Source organism: Ornithodoros turicata, chromosome 4, assembly GCF_037126465.1.
Source record: "Ornithodoros turicata isolate Travis chromosome 4, ASM3712646v1, whole genome shotgun sequence".
NCBI lineage: Eukaryota > Metazoa > Arthropoda > Arachnida > Ixodida > Argasidae > Ornithodoros > Ornithodoros turicata.
The window spans coordinates 80,358,439-80,377,659 of NC_088204.1; the positions used below are offsets into that span (position 1 = coordinate 80,358,439).

General features: G+C 46.2%; 2 protein-coding genes across 2 annotated transcripts; both read left to right on the plus strand.

The window, feature by feature from the left end:
- The first annotated feature begins 216 nt into the window (after positions 1 to 216).
- On the plus strand, positions 217 to 6,495 carry LOC135392072 (E3 ubiquitin-protein ligase CHIP-like). The gene is made up of 7 exons (XM_064622724.1): positions 217 to 461; positions 900 to 1,098; positions 2,379 to 2,544; positions 3,754 to 3,820; positions 3,898 to 3,954; positions 4,346 to 4,462; positions 5,994 to 6,495. The coding sequence occupies exons 1-7, from the start codon at positions 360 to 362 to the stop codon at positions 6,117 to 6,119; spliced, it is 834 nt and encodes a 277-aa protein (XP_064478794.1). The 5' UTR covers positions 217 to 359; the 3' UTR covers positions 6,120 to 6,495.
- A 558-nt stretch (positions 6,496 to 7,053) lies between these two features.
- LOC135392073 (ras GTPase-activating-like protein IQGAP1) lies at positions 7,054 to 18,463 on the plus strand. The gene is made up of 6 exons (XM_064622725.1): positions 7,054 to 8,172; positions 9,788 to 10,143; positions 10,449 to 13,011; positions 14,906 to 15,310; positions 16,523 to 16,791; positions 17,928 to 18,463. The coding sequence occupies exons 1-6, from the start codon at positions 7,195 to 7,197 to the stop codon at positions 18,232 to 18,234; spliced, it is 4,878 nt and encodes a 1,625-aa protein (XP_064478795.1). The 5' UTR covers positions 7,054 to 7,194; the 3' UTR covers positions 18,235 to 18,463.
- Positions 18,464 to 19,221: the final 758 nt, after the last annotated feature.

A 19,221-nucleotide genomic window follows, 5' to 3' on the forward strand; every position in this document is an offset into this window, starting at 1 on the left:
TTTAAGCGATAACTCAACGCCTGCCTTATCTTCTGTTCCTTGTTCTATATCAAAATAAAGCATTGTTGTTGGGGGCAAGAGCGCGTGTATCGCACAGCTAAGGGTCAGGTGGCGGTTCTGATGAAGAGCTGCAGGGCTGCTGTTTGCAGTTCCGTTGGTCTTTCCGTCTTTCCTGTCTGACCACCAGCGCCACCACGGCGATCAGTTTGTTTGCTCACTGCCGCGACGCGATTATCGCATTCCGCTAGCAAGCGCGAGCGTACGGTCTTGGAACAACTGTTGCGATGCTTTGGTTGATTTTGCTCTCGACTTAGCGAAATTATCAATATAACTGCGTCGCGTGACGACAGTCACTCAATATGAAGTCAGACATGACCGCCGAAGAGATGAAGAACCAGGGAAACAAGCTGTTTTCTGCGAGGAAATACGAAGATGCCATAGCTTGTTACAGCAAAGCAATCGTAAGTCCCCCCCAGTGCTATTTCCGTCCTATTTTCAATGTCAGCTGTCTTCACGTATCCGAGTGTGTCGTTGGGATCTCCCACAAACGACTTTCGCTAATCATTTAGAATTGTTACCCATAGGCTAATCGAAAGGTCTTCACTTGAGCTTTATCAGCTGATTCACACGAACCTGTTTTCTTGCTGCTAATAGCGAATCACGCTAATAAATGTGCTTGGTAAACAAAGAATGGGGTAAGATGTATACAAAAGCAAAACATACCGCAACTTGAATTATTGGATTAACTGTTCCGTGTTCCGTTTGTGTTGTATACATCGTTGGTTTGTTTCGGGGAATCCCGCCTACGTGATCTGACGGGCGGATTTCGCAGATTTCTGCAACATACGGAAGTCGACGCAACGTTACATCACACATAATTCGCACTTTTTTGGGTACAGATAAGGAAACCATCATCTGCAACATACTTCTCCAATCGTGCGCTCTGCTATGTGAAGCTACGTCAGTGGGAATTGGCCTGTCAAGATTGCAGAAGGGCGCTCGACCTGGACCCGAGTTCTGTGAAAGGACACTTCTTTCTAGGCAATGCTCTACTCGAACTTGAAAATTATGAAGAGGCTGTTAGATGTCTTCAACGAGGTGAGAGCTGTGTGTTATGCGGGGTGTGTCATGAGAGGTCTATGATGTCATGCTCTAGAAGTTCGTGCATGTGTTATTTTGCGTGCCGTCTGTCAAGACAGTTACGGAGCCGTCTACAGAGTGGACGACTGTGGCAACAACGTTGTTCTTAAATTTGTCGGATACGTATTTAGGTTAAGGGAAGATAGTCAGGTTGTGCAACAGAGATGGTTGTGTGACTGAAACAATAAGAGCGGGCTTTGACACTAGGGTCCCTGAGGGCCAATGGAGAATATGGATACGAGTGGTGTTTAGTATTGTGTATGGTGTGCCTCTTGTGGATTCGAAGGACGTACCTCTCGAACGCGTAACAAATTTGTAAATAACTAACTTTTCGTTTTTCATCCACGTTTGAGGTAAACGAAAAAGTTCTCAATTGCATACTTGCGTCTCTACCCATTATTCTGTACGCACAATATGTGCTTAAATAAATTGAGGTAGGTTGAGCTGAATTACCGATAGTATCTTCAGTGCCACGCCAATGAGACACGCCGTCTGAATGTGCCTCTTTTATTCTTTTTCATATACCCTGTACTCAGCTTTATATCCTCGTCATCAGGAGCGTTATACCGGGTGTCTCAGTTAAATCCCCGAGCTAAATAATTTGCGAACCGGTGCACCAATCGAATAACTTTCTTTTTTACAAGTATCTGTCCAACACCGTCTACAAGATGCGTGAATGAGTGGGAGGCGCTCATTATTTAAATAAAAATTCAAATGAGTTTCGTGGTTTCGGTTTACATATTTTTGTTGCGGCTGGTCGCAGTGAAGCGCAGAAGGACGCTCTTTCACTCCCATGTCCACCAATGAATTACATCCTTTTGCGCTTCGCCGCGACCAGCCGAGACAAAAATACGTAAACCGAAACCAATTCATTACTGCAACAAATGACCCGCTTCGGTGGCAGATTTTTCTCTAAAAGGTGTCCACTGAAGGTCCCAAAAGGGGTAGTACCCGTTTTAATGCCGACAGTGCACTGCTTTATGGAAGTAACGTTTTTTTGACGAAACTCATTTGAATTTTTATTTAAATAATGAGCGCCTCCCGCTCATTCACGCGGTGCGCATCTTGTAGGCGGTATTGGACAGATACTTGTAAAAAAGAAAGTTATTCGATTGGTGCACCGGTTCGCGAATTATTTAGCCCCGGGGATTTAACTGAGACACCCGGTATAATTTTACATTGACATCCCGGGTTTTTAGTTTGGTCGTAGTTGTCGAGTTTGGATATTTCTTTTATAGCGAGCGACCTGGCAAAGGAGCAGAGGCTCAACTTTGGCGACGACATCGCCAGTCTCCTGCGTGTGGCTCGGAAGCAGCGCTGGCAGCAACATGAAGAACGTCGGCTCATGCAGGAGATAGAGCTTCTGTCCTACCTCACCCAGCTTATCATGAAGGACAAAGAAGAGTAAGATATAAAAAAAGAAACATTTCGGAAGTAGCACGACTACGCGTAACATGCGAAGGCAGGATAGTAAGACGGCAGACAAACGTAACAGTGTGGTACAGAGCACTGCACCGGCCCGGGCTGTTCCAAAAGCCCTATCCGACCCGTTAGCGCGGTTCTGGCCTCGTAGTTATTTTGACTTCGGGCTCAGGTTCAATTTGAAAACTCCAACCCGAGGTTGAAATCTGTGCGGGAATAAAAGTGACACGGCAAAGGGGTAAGAAGGGAGTCTCAGGTGCTGGAGCGGAACTTTATAGTAATATATTGTGAGATAGAAATAAGCACCCTCATAATCACGATAATCGTCGTAGGATTTGGGACGGGAGCATTCCAGCCTTCTTGTATCATAAATAGGGCCTGACTTTTTAGGGTTAAACCCGTATCCGCCCGATATTTACCCCCCGAACGAAATCTGTAAAATTTGGGTTTAACCCGAATCTACCCGAAAACATCCGGGTCGCGTGGCACACTCATAAGCGTGCTTTAAAATAAAGTTTGATAACATTGCTAAACATTAGTTCCATGTTAAGACGAATTTTTATTAAACAAAAAAAAAATCACCCGAATTCCTGACAACAGAATATGCTGTAACGGGATTTAACCCGAATACACCCGAATTTTCGAATGAAAAATATCACACGATATTTACCCCCCGAATTTGGCCAAAAATAAAACCCGAAAAAGTCAGGCCCTAATCATAAACAGTACCTTCCACTGCATCTCTCGCTGTCATACCTAATAATCATTTCATGCTTAACGATATCCTTATTACATTTAACTATGAAAATAACTTTTGCCTACTGTATGACCCAAACAAATTATACACATGATGTTTTAAACACTATGTTGTCTTCTGGGGGGTAAAGATAGGGACAATATATCTATAATTAGGCAGAAAAATAGGCACTCGCAATGTTGTTCTTAGGATGAACCCTGATGGTCCAGTGAAAGGTGAAATGACTGTGGGACATTCGTAAAAGGTTCAGTAAGCCTTTTTCATATATCCCATGGTCATTTTTGGGGAATTTTCTCTATGAAACTGGAACTTAATGATTAAGTTAGGGTGGCAGCCTTTTGCAATGTTCTACTTGCCATTCTCTCTTGACGTTCAGCAGCTCTCACTTTCGAATATTACCGAATACATTTTTTTTTTCTTCCTCCCTCTCGCAGGAAGGTTCTAAAACTGGTGTCCGAAGGAACGAAGCAAAGTGAGGTGGACAGAGTGGAAAGCTTGCACGTGCGTACTTTGATGGCATTGATGGCATCGCACACAACCTGCGTGGACTTAATGGGCTCGTTGTTTGCACGTTTCAGGAGAAGCACATATCAGAGCTAAACGGCGTCTTTGCTAAAGCGGACGAAAGAAGACGGGTGAGTGGCTCTCCACTGCGATATAGTTTCGAGCGCGTGTACGACAGAATTCTCGTTAAATCGAGCTCGAGGGAGCCACAGATTTTTTTGTGAATTATTGGAAGTTTTCGATAGTTTTGCGAAAGATACTCATTAATTCCGTCTCCTTTCACTTTAACTGAACAAGCAGCAACTGAACATGCACTCCTCGTGAACTGTAGTCACAAACAGCTTATGATGTAATATTAAGTGTGCTTCGCATAGTAATATTTTCACCAAATGTGTGCACAGGTTGGTACTAAATCGTGCAGGTGATACCTGACACAACGTAATACGTTATTGGAATTTTGGGAGAAATCGGGTTTGACCCGGCAGTCTCATACTTACGTCCTACTGGTGTTGTATTCTGCAGAGACGAGAAGTCCCAGACTACCTGTGCGGCAAGATCAGCTTTGAGATCATGCGGGACCCCGTGATAACGCCCAGCGGTATCACGTACGACAGGAGGGACATCGAAGAACACTTGCAGGTGACACTTGGTGTTTTACTTATCGAAAAGGTGGCCAATAACATTATTAGTAGAGGTCCCAAACTGGGTAAACTTAAGCCTAACTAACGCTGTGCGACATGAAACGGCTGTGGAGGGAAGCTGGCATCAAGCACTATTAGTCACGTCACGGAAAGCCCGTGTTTGAAATCGCTTGCTGCGATTGGCTGAAGCAGACGGCATTGTGAAAGAGGAAGAACAGGCATTATGCAGGCTGTCTAACCTAAGTGTTATTGACAGTTCTGTCCAGATGAAGGATAGAGTAGCTCAAACCATGGATATTCCCAGGGTTTTTTCTGGGGAGAATGTGCAACCCCCCAGGCTCCAGGGGTCTGGGCACGCCCCCCCCCCCCCCCCTACACCCATACGTACCCGTATGCACCATATACCCATATATACCATACCCGTACGCCCGTGACTCAGACCATAGCCAGACAAGCATAGCCACCCGTTTTACATATACGGTGCAATATTCGGACTCAAAGGGGACAGAAGACTTTGAAGACTTTGACAGAAGAAGAAGGGGACTTTGAACTAAATGAGCTTGCTCTGAATGGGTGCTTGACGGACTGGCAGCGCACACTAGCTAGACCTGCTGCAAATAAAAGCCAGGGGCTGGAAATATAAGGGGCTCATTCCAAAATATTTACTTACAGGCAAGCATTAAAACACTTCAGGGGCACAAAATAATCTGTTATATATATATATCTATTATAATCTGATATTATAATCTGCGCTGGTATTCGGTATTCTTCTTTCCTTTCTCTCTCTTTGAGCAATTCCTCTGTGTTTGCACTGTGTGACATTTGTGGGTGAAGATAAGATTTTGGGGGGACAGATAAGAGAACACAGGGATGCTATTATAAGCGGCAACGGCTAGTGTGACACTGAGAGGGGAGTTGAAGAGGTGGTGCAAGGCTCGGTTTTTTTAATAGGAACTTTGAATGAGTTGCAGTTTTTCCTACATGGGCTGTCTATATGTGAAAAAAAAAAAAAACATTTCTTAACTTCTAGTTCTAAATTTCTGAAAAACATTTCTAAAAAAAAATTTCTAGTTCAATTCTGAAAATTAAACTTCCTGTGAAAAAAAAAGCCAATTAGCACCGACGCAAGTCGTGGCAAGAGTTTCCAGAAGATAAATACTGTCGACTGCATCTTTTTTGGTCATGTAGATTTTTTTACAGGGATTAACACCACATTGGGTGAGACACCCTGTGTATGCCATAGTGTAAAAAGAGAGAGGTAGAAAGTACAAATAACGCGAGTTGTGAGGACTCCAGGAGAGGGAAACAGAAAGGCTGGAAGGGAAAAAAAAAAAGGCGTATACATTATGCAATGCTAAAGGGAATAGCTTTAGGCGGTCAAGTGACCGATATACGCACATGATCTACAGAAGTGGGTAAAAAACAGGTTATGCACTTCTATGTTTGGCAGGGGGTAATGTTTTGGGACCTTCGGGGACCATATGTGAAAACTGTAAAAGAAAAAAACTTTGTGATGGTGTCCTTTCCAGAGAGTCGGCCACTTTGACCCAGTGACCCGCACGCCTTTGACCTTGGATCAGCTGGTGCCGAACTTGGCCCTGAAAGAAGTGATTGACGCCTTCCTGGCGGAGAACGAGTGGGCACACGACTACTGACCGAGAACGTCCATTTCTGGCTTCATTTTTGGAAGTGCTAATAACATAAAAATCCCAGCATCTCGGACACAGCTCTCCGAGGCTGCTGAAACTTGACAGATTGAAAAGTTGGGAGTGTTTAATCGTTTGCTTTATCATTTTTGCCGGCTTCTGATGTTGGGCTTGTTTGATGCTCAAAACTTCACGTTGTCCTTTTTGTGTGATCCATTTGTCACAGATTTTTGGTATATTTTGTGTTCAAAGCGTGCCTCTCTGAAAGGTAACATTGTTTATGAAGTGCCCGCTACACATCGTAAAAGTACCCTTGCTTCTGCTGCAGTATTTTGTGTATGTTATGTTCCTTGCACCTTTCATTGCATAAAGGTGATGTACAGTATGTGCTTTGGTTTGTCTTCAGTTAGTCTTTGGTCTTAGTCTTGGTTAGTCTTGGTTAGTCAGTTAGTCTTTTCAGTAAGTTTTGGAAAACGTGTGACAAGGGTAGGCGGGCAGTGCCGCAATACGTGGGCAGGCAGACCTCACTTCGTCCCCCTCTACGTCACCACCACCACCACCACCATGGTACAAGAAAGGAGTGAATAGTTTGTAGGTTAATTTGACAAATTGACATGATGGACAAATTCTACGTAATTGAATGAAAACTGCCGACGTTTTGTAAGTGCTTGGATATCCTGGACAGGCTGAAGAGGTAATCCCGACATACGACGTTGGTGCGGGCTTATTGGCTAAACTTGTGACGCAATTCTGCCGACGCGACTGACATGTATCTTGCTCTGGGGTGAGGGAGAGGAGGGCTAATCGAACCACGAATGGCCACCCACTTGTTCAGTAGATATATTCTGTTGACTAAATTTTATTTATTTATTAACTCATATTCGATCGTACCCGTACCAAAACGAGTCTCCCGTTTTGCGGCTGTTTCGACTGTTTCAATCTTTCGTCGCCAGGGGGCTTCACGTGCGTCGCAGTTCGAAGAGCGGGCGAAAATTGAAGCGATGCGAAGTAGCGCTCGTGAGCAATCGAATGTGTATACCAAAATTGACAGGTGAAGGGGAGCAAGTAAAATTGGTCAGCCGACATGGACGAAGAGCGTCGCGTCTCATCCGAAGAAATGGACGAGAAGCGTCAAATGCAGACGGCATACCACTACTTGTGCCACTTGGAAGAGGCCCGGCTCTGGCTCTCCTCCTGCATCGAAGAGGACCTCCCTTGTGCCACGGACCTCGAAGAGTCGCTTCGCAACGGTGTCTACCTCGCTCGACTCGCGAATTTCTTCTCCCCGCACGGAGTTCCGCTGAAAAAAATCTACGACATCGAACAGGTGGTCTACAGCGAGCGTGGTTTGTGTTTTCGACACACGGACAACATAAACCACTGGCTAAACGCCATGCGGGCCGTCGGTCTGCCACAGTATTTCTTTCCTGACGCGTTCGACCTCTACGAGAAGAAGAACCTTCCCAAGGTGATATATTGTTTGCACGCTCTGAGCCTGTACTTGTTCAAACTCGGTAAAGCTCCCAAGATGGACGATTTGCTCGGCAAGCTCGAATTCGCCCAGAAAGATATCGAGAAGGTCAGGAGGACCCTACAGTCGAACGCCGACGTTCAAATGCCGGCGTTTAGTCAAATTGGGGGCTTGCTTGCGCAAGAAACTTCGGCCGACGCCTCGGCAGTTATCGCCGTGAACACTGCCATTGATAAGAACGAAGTGGACTTGTTGCTCGAAACGCTGGGCGCACCTACAGCGGCACTGCACGGAGTGAGACAGGAGAATGCAGCGCGGTATCAAGAAGTGCTGGCGAGGGCCAAGAGGCTCAAGGCAGAAAATCAGACCAATCGTTCGAAAGAACCATCCTATGTGCCAGACGTGTATGATCGTCTGCTAAGCCACGCCGAAATTCAAGGTTACATATTGGAGACAAACGTGAACACACTCTTGGAACTTATCGATGCAGCCCTGGAAAATGAGGATGAGAAGAGGCTCCCGGAGCTGATTCTTCATCCTGACCTGGCCCTTCGAGACGTTGTTGCGGAGAATGTCGAGGCTTATTTTCAGGTGGGGTCGAGTGTCGTCTCCGTTGAGGATATGGAGCTGTAGTGACATAGGTGTACACGTTGGTAGAAGATGCTGCAAAGGTATGATTTTTTGAACGACTGAGGCAAAAGAGATGGGGGCAAGGTAATGTAACGAAAAAATGGCTAGGAAGCAAGCGAGGTGGTGAAGATGATGCATATAATGTAAACCCCCCGACACTAGGGAACACGAAGGGACAGACCCAACACGAAGTCTCAAACACGGCTGAAAATTTTACATCACATACAAGAAATATATCCACGAAGTAAAGTAAAGTACGTGAAGTAAAATTTTCAGCTGTGTTTGAGACCGTGTACTTCCCTGTACGATCAGCACTTTCTAAACCTCGCGTTACGTTCACAGTCTTCATCGTAAAAGTACGTTGAGTCATTGCTAACATAACAGCAACATGAACACAGCAGCTAAACAATTTGTGCATAAACTCTCAATTGTTCATGTCACAAAGATAAAGCTTTTTAAGTTGACAGAAAGAAAATCCAGCGTTGTGGTAACAGTGAGTAGAGGAAAAAGGTGCAGGTCTTCTGCAAAAGAGAGATACAACAGTGTACATGAAGAGGCACACCTGGAGGAATATATGCCCATTTACATACGCACGTGGAACATGTGATAGTCCTTTACTTAGGCTAGCCACGAGGGAGGGCCGTTCTAGCCTATAGCAGTCTCGCGGAAAGACAATTTGGCAAATGCATCTTCGTGATGCACAAAGTTACCAGTTTTGAAGTGGCAGTCAAGCTGAAGGGAAAGCCGATAGTATGGAGGAATCTAAACAAGGGGGGCAGTAAGGGTATGTAAACAGCACCTACCCCAACAACACCGAACATCCTCTGGATGTACGGATAATGTCCGAACGAACTCTTACGTCCAGTGGATATCCTCAGAATATCCATCGGACGTATGAATCCGTTAGGACATTATTTGTATATCCAGCAGATATACGGTGTTGTTGGGGTACCTACACTCTAGGAAAAATGGGGCATTGCCACAAATATTCAGTACACCCAAGAGTAGTTGCACTGCTGGGGAGTAAATTTCAGGGTTAAGGAACAAAAATGGGGAATAATTGCAGTCTAGGGAAGTTGTAATTGATCCTCGATTTGCTCCTGTTCTTCCGAGTGTAGGTGAGCGCGAGATGAAGCTGATAGAGGGCGGATGTGACTAATCACCACTAACAAATACCTCCAATCTCTGTTGAATTGCTGCAATGGCAGTGGTTAAGTAAGGTTGACGATGACGATGTGCAACGGATGGAAATGCATCCTAATTTTTTTATGCGCTTTTTAGTGTTCGAAGTGTCACTGGCTACTCAAAGGTTTTCTTGCCGAGGGGATCTGATAACCCTGTCGCACGGGCAGTCTTCAATTACCATTGAAACCAACGGCCATTGAAAGTGCGCATAGCGCCACCAAGCGTGTCAACTTCTCAACAAGCATTGGATCCAATGTTTTCTGATAGGTTGATACATTACACGCTAGGTGGTGCTACCTGCATTTTCAATGGTCATTGATCTCAATGGTCGTTGAAGACTGCCCGTGGGACGTTGTTCGAGGTCTTTGACGTGTCCTCTTCCTGCCCGCAGGTTCTACGCAAGATCCGAAGTGAAGCGGAACTGAACGGCACCCCCTTCACTCTCCTTCGGAGCGACCTCCAGGTCGCAGTGCAACTAGCCAATGAGAAAGTCAGCGAGGAGACTCAACTCGAAAGCGCGGTCGATGTCATTAACGCGTGTCTCGACGGGGACTGTCCCAACGACACTCTGGATGCCCTACGTGACCCTCTGGCGGGGTTACCTCCCCTCTATCCTCTGGCAGCTCAACTCTACCACAACCAGCTGGCATTCATTCGTAAGGAGATGGCTCATAACCTCACGCAGGAAGAACTGATGGGTGGCATCGCCATCTTGAATGCTGTGTCTGAGATCAACTTTGCTTTAAGGTAAGAGAAGTCGGTGACGTTTTGGATAATCAATGCCGTAAGTCGTGTCGTCTGCAAGCAGAGGTGGGCGTTTGTCCTCACGAGCCTCGCCCTCACCTCAATTTTCTGGGAGAAAAATTTTCCTCACCTCAAACGTAACCAGAAAAATTAGCCCTCACGTGCAGGTACGGTAGGTTGTTGATGTCATCACCCCCTTAAAGTATGACTGGGATGTCGCTCATGAACGTAGTTGTCTTGCGACGTGGTACACCGAATTATTATTACACTCACATTAAAGGTTGTCAACGTTTGCTACTGTTTTTCAGGGCAAGCAGTACGTTCAACCTCGTGGAAGCTCTGAACAACCCACGTGCTCACATTGCGGATGTGAGGCATGAGCTCCGGAACGAATACGCTCGAGCTCTCTCGACGGCACTCGCAACGAAATCCCACAGCGTTGGATTTCTCACTCACACGGAAGTTCAGGAGGTCGTGAACAACATCAATGGCGAGGTTGACAAGAAAAAGAGGCACGATCTCGCCGTCCGGCTCATCAACGAAGCGATATCGCCCGATTCGAGTGAGGCAAATGTCGTGAAGGCGTTGCTTAACCCGTCGGCCATGCTGCACCATGTCAGCCGAGACCACGGTCTGCTCTACTTAAATTTGCTCTCGTTGAAGGCCGAAGCGGCGGAGGGAAACCCGCTGACTGCGGACGAAATTCGGGCAGCTGTTGATACCGCAAACCAGGTTGCTGTCGAAGCGAGCAACATGTGCATCAGCCTCGCCACCGTCAACGTCTCGATATGCAAGTCCAACGTCGACGACTTGCAGCGGGGATTGGAAGGCTTGAAATTGTTCGACGTCGTTCCCGGCGGTATTCCTCACTACTTGAAACGTCTGAGAACACTGTACATCCAGAAGAGGATCTCCGAAGACCCGATCGAGTGGTTCAGCTACCCTGTCAGGCCAAACCTCTTCTACAATCTCAACGTCATCCAATTTAGGAGCGAGTGGTCGTTGACGGCAAGGGCCGACTGCGATTCGTTTTTGTTGTTGGACGAGATAGGGACTATAATTGATAATGTCAATAGTCAAATTGATGACCTGCTTGCTCTGGACAGGATTGAGCCTGTCCTGACACGATTTCAAGCGAGAGCAAAAGGAATGCTGATACGTGCCGCTGTGCAGGAACAGTTGTCGTTCTATCGTTCTCACGTTGATAGCATAATCAGGATTCAGGCGTGGTACCGCGGCTGTCGCCAGAGAGCGGCGTACCATCGCATGCTGTACGAGTTGGATGCCCTGCTCCCGTTCGTGGTCCGTCTGCAGTCCTACGTCCGCGGTTACATTGCTCGGAAGAAGTTGTTCCAGATGGTCGAGCATTACAAGTACAACGAGCCGACCGTCAAGGCCGTGCAGAACTGCTACCGCAGAGCTCGTGCGTTGCGCGATTACACGTCTCTCATCCACATGACTCCGTCGTTGCCCGTTGTCCAGAAGTTCCTCCACATGTTGGCCGTTACGGAGCAGGATCTTTCGGAAGAGTTGAGACTCCAGCAGCTGGAAGAAACGGTTGTCTCGACCATTCGTAGAAACCAGGCACTGGAGAGGGAGGTGGAGCAGATGGACCTCAAAATTGGGCTCCTGGTCCGCAACTGCCTGTCGCTGGAAGAAGTCACAAATTCGAGTCGCAGGCACGCGAAGCGCGAGGCCCTGCGATTCTCGCGGGAGGATTGGCTTGGCTGCGGAAACGGGGGGTTGACAGCGTTGAGCAGACAGTCGCACAACAGGTTGGTCGCTTATCAACATCTATTCTATCAACTCCAAGTCGAGCCTCGATATCTCGCCCGGCTAATATTTGCGGTTCCTCTCAGCATCAGCAACAAATTCATCGAGTCCGTAATCTACTCGCTCTACAATTACGGACTGACGCCCCGCGAAGAGTGCTTGCTTCTGCGGCTTTTCAGTGCAGCCCTGCAGGAAGAGGTCAGCTCAAAGATATCTCGTCCTGCGGACATGATTACGGGACATCCCATGGCCATCACCATGGTGGTCGGATTCTATCGGACAAAGGGCGGCCGGGGTGAACTCGAGGAGCTCTTGGGGCCCCTCGTGCGCAGCGTCATGAACGACCCGAACCTGAGCATAGACCTACGGCCGGACGACATCTACAAGGTGTGGGTGAACCACTTGGAATCGAGCATGGGACGCCCCTGCGGGATGAGCTACGACGTGACGCCGGAAGAGGCCCTGCAGCACCTGGAAGTTTGCCGCAGGTTAGACGTGTCCGTACGGCAGCTGGACAAGAAGGCGCGCCAGTTTGTGGCGGCGATCACCAGGGGAAAGGATAAGATTCCGTACGGCATACGCTACGTCGCCAAAGTCTTGAAGCAGGCTCTCGAAGAGAGATTCCCGGAGACCACGTCGTCCGAGATATTGAAGGTCGTGGGACACATGCTCTACTATCGGTACCTCAACCCGGGGATCGTGGCGCCGGACACGTTCGGGGTGGTCGAATTCGACCCGCAGGTGCCGTTCTCTGTGACGCTGCGACGGAACTTGGGCACGATAGCGAACCTCCTGCAATTTGCGGCAACCGCGACGCCGTTTGGGAAGAAGTTTCCGTACCTGGCGCGACTCACGGCGTTGGCGAAGTCTTTTCAGGAGCCGTTCCAGCGATTTTTTCTGGAGGCCTGCATGGTCCCCGAACCGGAAGAGGAATTTGGGATCGATACCTACTCGGAAGTGACGCAACTGACGCCCCCTACGACGACGCTGACCGTTCAGGAACTGCGTGACACTCACCAGCTCCTGGTGGAGTATGAAGATGTTGTTGCGCCCGACAAGAGCGATATCCTGCACGAGATATTGAAAGATGTTGGACCGGTGAGTTTGTTGGCTCAACACAGAATATTTTCTTTCCATTCTTAGCTAGCGTTAAGACATAGGGCTCTCACAATGCCTGGAAATCAAGGCAGTGAAATGGAAAGTCTTAAGAACTGTGCTGCTGTGGTAGTACACTGTAGCTTGTGTGCTAAAACCAAGAGAACGGCAGCAGAAATGGTAATGGAAATCATATATTACCGGAACTGGAGTTGTATCACAGTGATGAGAATATGTATGCGAAAGACGTCTACACATTAGACCAGGGAAGGGTAATGGACGTATTTTCTATTTTCGTAGCTGGTATGTTTTCGTTTCCGTTATCCGTTTCTGATACCAGCCCTTCAATTTTGTTTCCGTTACGTTTCCGTTATGTTTCTGTTACTGTTTCCGGTAATGGAAGGGCTGTTACAGAGTTGCGGGAGGACAGCCAGTCCTGCTCTGTGAGCATCCTGTTTTGCACAAGTACTGCTTCGGTATCACGCGTACACACTACACAAGTAATTTTATGCCGTTGGGATGCGCACTTCCTGCAAGACTTTTTAAAAAATGTAGGAACATGTCTTCAGTCTTCACTCACTCTTGAGTCCAGCAACTCAAGATGGGCTTAATCCAATGTCGCACGCATTAGGGAACGCTCTCACTAGTAAATAATACTACTTCCTCGGCCATGGTGAAATGAAAAAAAAAGTGAGGGATGCACCCTCAAGATCCAATATTGCGCTTTGCTTCCATGCTCTCCTGCAGTATTTAGAGCATTTCGTGGAATGGAGTCATCAAAACGCAAAAATGAAATTAAAAGTCACTCAGATGTCATCGCGCAACAGGAATAGCCATTACCGTTTCCGGTAATGGAGGACCATGGTGTGCATTTCTGTTTCTGTTATCGTTACCATCGCAAATTTAGGTAATATACCATTTATTTCTGTTTCCGTTACCATTACAGTTACCCTTCCCTGCATTAGACTCCATGACATAGCTGAGCTACAACTTTTTGCTTTGCCCTTGGCATGACAGTACTGTTTTTATACTGTCCAGCTCCCAATGTTGGACAACGAAAGCAGAAAATTTTTCAGCTTTTCTCTTAGCCTCCCTCCCTACAATTTCTATGCATTCATGCGCTCCCCAAATTACAACGAATCAATACTGTAGAAGTGGTTTTTTCCGCGTGGAAAATATTTTCGCGTTTTCGAGCAGAGCTGCTTTGAGTATTGATTCGCGAGAACATAAATTCGCGACACAGGTTTCAGGGAGTGCTTTGCTCTTGCATATCGTGCCGCCGTCAATACTCGGGCATATTTCGGCACGTACTAAGACATCCGTTGTTCACGTGGATTGCGGCATTCTAGGTCTGTTCCTTTCTTCTCCTCACAGAGATAGGAGGAAAGGTCCTGTCAAATGGCTTTTAGGGACCCTGTAGGAGACCATAGTACTGGCCGTGTGCTAGTTAGCCAGTTTATTTTAGCAGTTCTTATTAATTATCACTCGGGGCACTGACCAGTTCGGTTGAGATGTGGTACTATCATTCAAGCTGGTTTTGAGAATGCGGAGAAAGGCACGTTCTGGCTTCGTGGTATAGTGGTGTATTGCATGTATAGTGCAAAGCGTTTATAGGAGTAACAAAAGCATGATGAATTTTCATTTCTTTTCATCTTGCCTGATGGGATAAAACAATCTTCTGCGCTTGCTTAAACTGCCTACGCTACATGGAGTAGAAAGGGTCAGGTAATCGCGGTATAGCGTCGAACGCCGAACCATTTTCGCCCTCATATGGCCAGAGTTATTCGCGGGAACTTAAATTCGCGATTTTGGAGGTGTGCGCGAAAAACGCGAAAAATAATTCCGCGCGAAAAAAACCACTTCTACAGTATACTTGAAAGGACCACTCCCAATACAGGTGCCAACCATACAAGAACTTGTCGGTCCTGGTTGCGACATCATGGAAGCCAAGACGGAGATCTGCCTCTCCCTCACCAGCAAATTTTGTGAAGTCAGCGGCGGAGAGGTCGTCGAGCAAGAGGCGGACAGGGTCTTTGTCGAAACAAAACAGATGATGGTGGAGCTATTTCACTTCTTTCCCAAGCCGACGACAGTGCGCGACATGCTGCACGGCCAACACGATGACGACGTGCGTCGGAGGTTTGCAGAAGCCCAAGAGTCGAAGGTCCTCTGGCACGGAGCTTCCACAGCCAGTCTCGCAAAGAAGAGGAACGAATCGTTCGACGCGTTCCGCAGGGCTGCGCTCCGGAACTTGCAGGTCTTGGAAGCGCGGGGTTTGGTGTCTGCAGACGACGACTACCAGGTGAAGTGACGTCGTGCTCGCTAAATTTTAGACTTTTGATTTGAGATTGGTGTGCCAGTATCCAACGTGAAAAAGCAGCGGTATAGGAAAGTAAGTTACTAGACCAATGGTATACGTGCAGATGCAAGTGCCAACAAACTGAGTTTTGAGGTGCAAATGCTCTGTGTTACAATTGTTGTTTAACTGGCACCTGTTCTGTAATGCTATCGATAGTCTGCAAAACTTTTCAGAAGCCATATGTACTATTGTCAGTCTTACCGTTTCATGTAACTAGTGTACTAGTGACTAAAATTAATATTTCACATAATGAAAGCCTGAGCATGGGCACACAGGAAATGTGACTTAACACAGCAGTTACATTATGAACATATGTAACATTGAAGATAGACCAGAAGCCAGGAGTCATGTTTAATAGAAGGATAGCACTGGCTTACATAACAAATAAAGTAACAAAATTTGTCTGGACGTTTCGACGTCTATGCAGACGTCATCATCAGCAAGGAAAAGAAGAAAAAAAATGATGTCTGCATAGACGTCTAAACGTCCAGACAAATTTTGTTACTTTATTTGTTACGTAAGCCAGTGCTATCCTATTAAATTTGTAACATTACGAATGTTACATTACGATTTTCTGTGCGTTCATTCTCTTCATCATTGTGGTGTTTCCTCCACAAGCTGGTTTACATTTGATTAATTTAATAGTTCATATTGGTACCACGACTTACTAGATTATACCGACCATGTCATAATCGGCAACCCCTATGAGGAGCCCGTTCCGCACGATCCGCTAGGGGTCGCTACTCATCGGCCCGCGAGATCTACATCACGATTGGACGATGGAAATATGAAACTTGATCGCGCAGAAACGGACGTACGACTACCGTAGCAGACGACAGCAACAGCTCCTATGAAAACGCGTAGAATGATGATGATAATCGGCTTTAGAAAGAAGCATCTCCCGTGGGACATCCGCCGCTTGTACAAAAACACTAAGGCAAGCTGAAGTACAAAGTATTGCAGAAATATAAACAATAACCGGGCCGATGAGTGGCGCCACCGCTAGCTTTCAAATGCGGCGCTTGGAGGGGGTGCCCATGACATGGTCGTTACGATCTAGTAGGTCATGATTTGTACCGACGCTTTGTTACTTCATCATCTCTAACTCAATGTGCCAGCTCCAAGCCCACGTTTCTTAATCCTTCACTCTTGCAGGAAATGCTAAACGCCATTGCGCGCGACATCCTACAAAAGCGCAACCATAGGATCGGCCGAGAGTCTGAGATGGAGTCCCTAAACCGAACGCGTGCCAAATTGGAAGCAAAGACCCATTATTATGAGGAGAAGCTTGACTACTACCAGCGTTACATACAGGCATGCCTTTCCAACTTGGCTGCTGGTGGCGGCAAACGACGCCGGCAATCCCTAGAGGGACCACGGGTGGTCTCACGACCTGCAGGAGACGAATTGCCTCCTGTGTTACCGTAAGTAGCCTTTTAGTCGTTCAGGAGGCTGTGATCGCATCTATACAGGGTGTTCCAGAAAACGTGCGATTGAATTATAATTTTAAAAAAACTACGCCACCTCGAATCATGCGGTCAACGGCGTTTGTTCTTACTAGGTTTTTGCCACCTCCTGATGTGAATGTCACGTAAAAACTAATTTAATTATGTAAATTTTTGCGAAGTGAACTCTGAAATTTGCCAAGTAAAGGTCACTTTTTTACCCCACCAACGTGAAGAGCGTGCCGAATTTACTCAACTTCGTGAAAATTGACGGGGATATTCAGGAGGCATGCCATCGGGAAAAAATAGCCGAACAGGCAATGCGGGTGATGTAGCAAAAACGAAAGTAAGAATGGCTTGTATGGGAAAACAAAAGTAATGGGCAGCGCGGGTGACGAAGTAATACCGAAGAATTGAATGGTGCACAAGATGAAAATAAAATTATGGGCCACGAAAAGTATACCAAAAAAAGCGAATAATGCAACGCAGCCAGATGAAAGTAACAAATGGCATGGCATAAAACAAAAGTAACTAGCAGTGCAGACAATGTAGTCAGGTGGAGGTATCAAATGACAAATTGAATGTGAAAGCAGTCGTTATGAGTATAGCAGGTGGCACAGCAAAACAAATTATGTGGGCAACCATAACCAACAATATAGACTGACGTTCTCTAAATAGGGCCTGTGTTTTAGGGTAAAACCCAAATAAACCCAAAAACTAACTTTCCAATGTGCAAATTCAACCATCAATACCGGCACAACCGGACGTTATGTTCCACATCTCATGTTCATGTAAAATGCGAGAAGCCCTCATTTTGTCTTATTTCCACCTGAAAATCTGCTTTTCCACCCGATATTGCCCGATTTTACCCTGTTTTACGATCCCTCAATCAACACCCGATTTTTGCCCCCCCCGATTTTCCAAAAAAACACAACTCCTGAAAACACAGGACTCCATCTATTAAGGAATGAAAAGAACCAATAACGTGGCATATGAAATAAGAAAATTCATCGCTGCCCATTTATCTCGGTACGAATAATCCTTTTCGCAATAGTACCGAGTCTTTTTCCTGTCTTCTTTTTGACTCACACTGTTCCGGTTCTTGCTCATTGCAGGTCCAAGACCGTCTACAAGTGCAGTGCGACGCGTCTGCAGGAAAAAGGAATTTTGTTAGAAGTCACCGGCACGACGCAAGCCCAGCTGAAGACGGTCTCTTTCGAAATCGTTCCTCGCGAACAGCCCGGCCTCTTCACCATTCGCGGCAAACTGAAGGGCTTCAACGCGGACGAGGTCACCATCGACATCCAGGACCTGCTCCAGAAGCAATACGAAGGGGTTGCTGTGATGAACCTGTTTGGGAAAGCCACAATCAACATCAACCTTTTGCTGTTCCTGCTAAATAAGAAGTTTTACGGAAAATAGTATCTAGTCCTAGAAAATACACCCCATCGGACAAATGTTTGTATGTTGTTAATTTTATTAGAAAGTTTATATTTCAGATTATGCTGTGCCTTATTTAGTGTATTTTATCACAGTTTTTACCTGCTGGTACAGAACCTTGATAACCTGTGGGTAGTGCAGCAACAGGGAGATAATAAATATTTATTTAACGTTTGTTTACAAATATATATTTTATTGAGCGCATTGATGAGTATTGTGTACGAGTGCATTTTTTCACAACAAAAAAATTAGCGGCACCATTTTACCTTTTTCACTTGAAATGAATAATGCAGGCAGACGCCATCTACTTCATTGGGTGCAGTTGGATTTCACTTAAAATATACTTGTCACTTAATGCAGTCACTATGGCAGCATGCACTGAAGTTGTCCTGCATCTCGAGATTTGAGCACTTTTGTTTTTCAGCCAAAAATGGGAAAAGGGCAAGCCTAACCCCTTGGTGTTTTTTATGGTCAAAACTCGAAGGTATTCTTCCGCTTCCACTTTTGCGCCAATATTAAAGCGCAGATCCTACTGAGCATCTGTGCTTAATTCTGGCACGATTTGAGCACTTTTATTTTTCGGCCAAAAATGGGAAAAAGGGCAAGCCTAACCCCTTGGTGTTTTTTATGGTCAAAACTCGAAGGTATTCTTCCGCTTCCACTTTTGCGCTAATATTAAAGCGCGGATCCTACTGAGCATCTGTGCTTAATTCTGGCACGATTTGAGCACTTTTATTTTTCGGCCAAAAATGGGAAAAAGGGCAAGCCTAACCCCTTGGTGTTTTTTATGGTCAAAACTCGAAGGTATTCTTCCGCTTCCACTTTTGCGCTAATATTAAAGCGCGGATCCTACTGAGCATCTGTGCTTAATTCTGGCACGATTTGAGCACTTTTATTTTTCAGCCAAAAATGGGAAAAAGGGCAAGCCTAACCCCTTGGTGTTTTTTATGGTCAAAACTCGAAGGTATT

Excerpts from the sequence above, each read along its gene's own strand:
- LOC135392072 (XM_064622724.1), top strand. The coding sequence starts at position 360 with ATGAAGTCAGACATGACCGCCGAAGAGATGAAGAACCAGGGAAACAAG. Across the intron at positions 462-899 it reads CTTGTTACAGCAAAGCAATC|ATAAGGAAACCATCATCTGC; the intron begins GTAAGTCCCCCC and ends TTTTGGGTACAG. Across the intron at positions 4,463-5,993 it reads ACATCGAAGAACACTTGCAG|AGAGTCGGCCACTTTGACCC; the intron begins GTGACACTTGGT and ends TGTCCTTTCCAG.
- LOC135392073 (XM_064622725.1), top strand. The coding sequence starts at position 7,195 with ATGGACGAAGAGCGTCGCGTCTCATCCGAAGAAATGGACGAGAAGCGT. Across the intron at positions 10,144-10,448 it reads GAGATCAACTTTGCTTTAAG|GGCAAGCAGTACGTTCAACC; the intron begins GTAAGAGAAGTC and ends ACTGTTTTTCAG. Across the intron at positions 13,012-14,905 it reads TATTGAAAGATGTTGGACCG|GTGCCAACCATACAAGAACT; the intron begins GTGAGTTTGTTG and ends CTCCCAATACAG.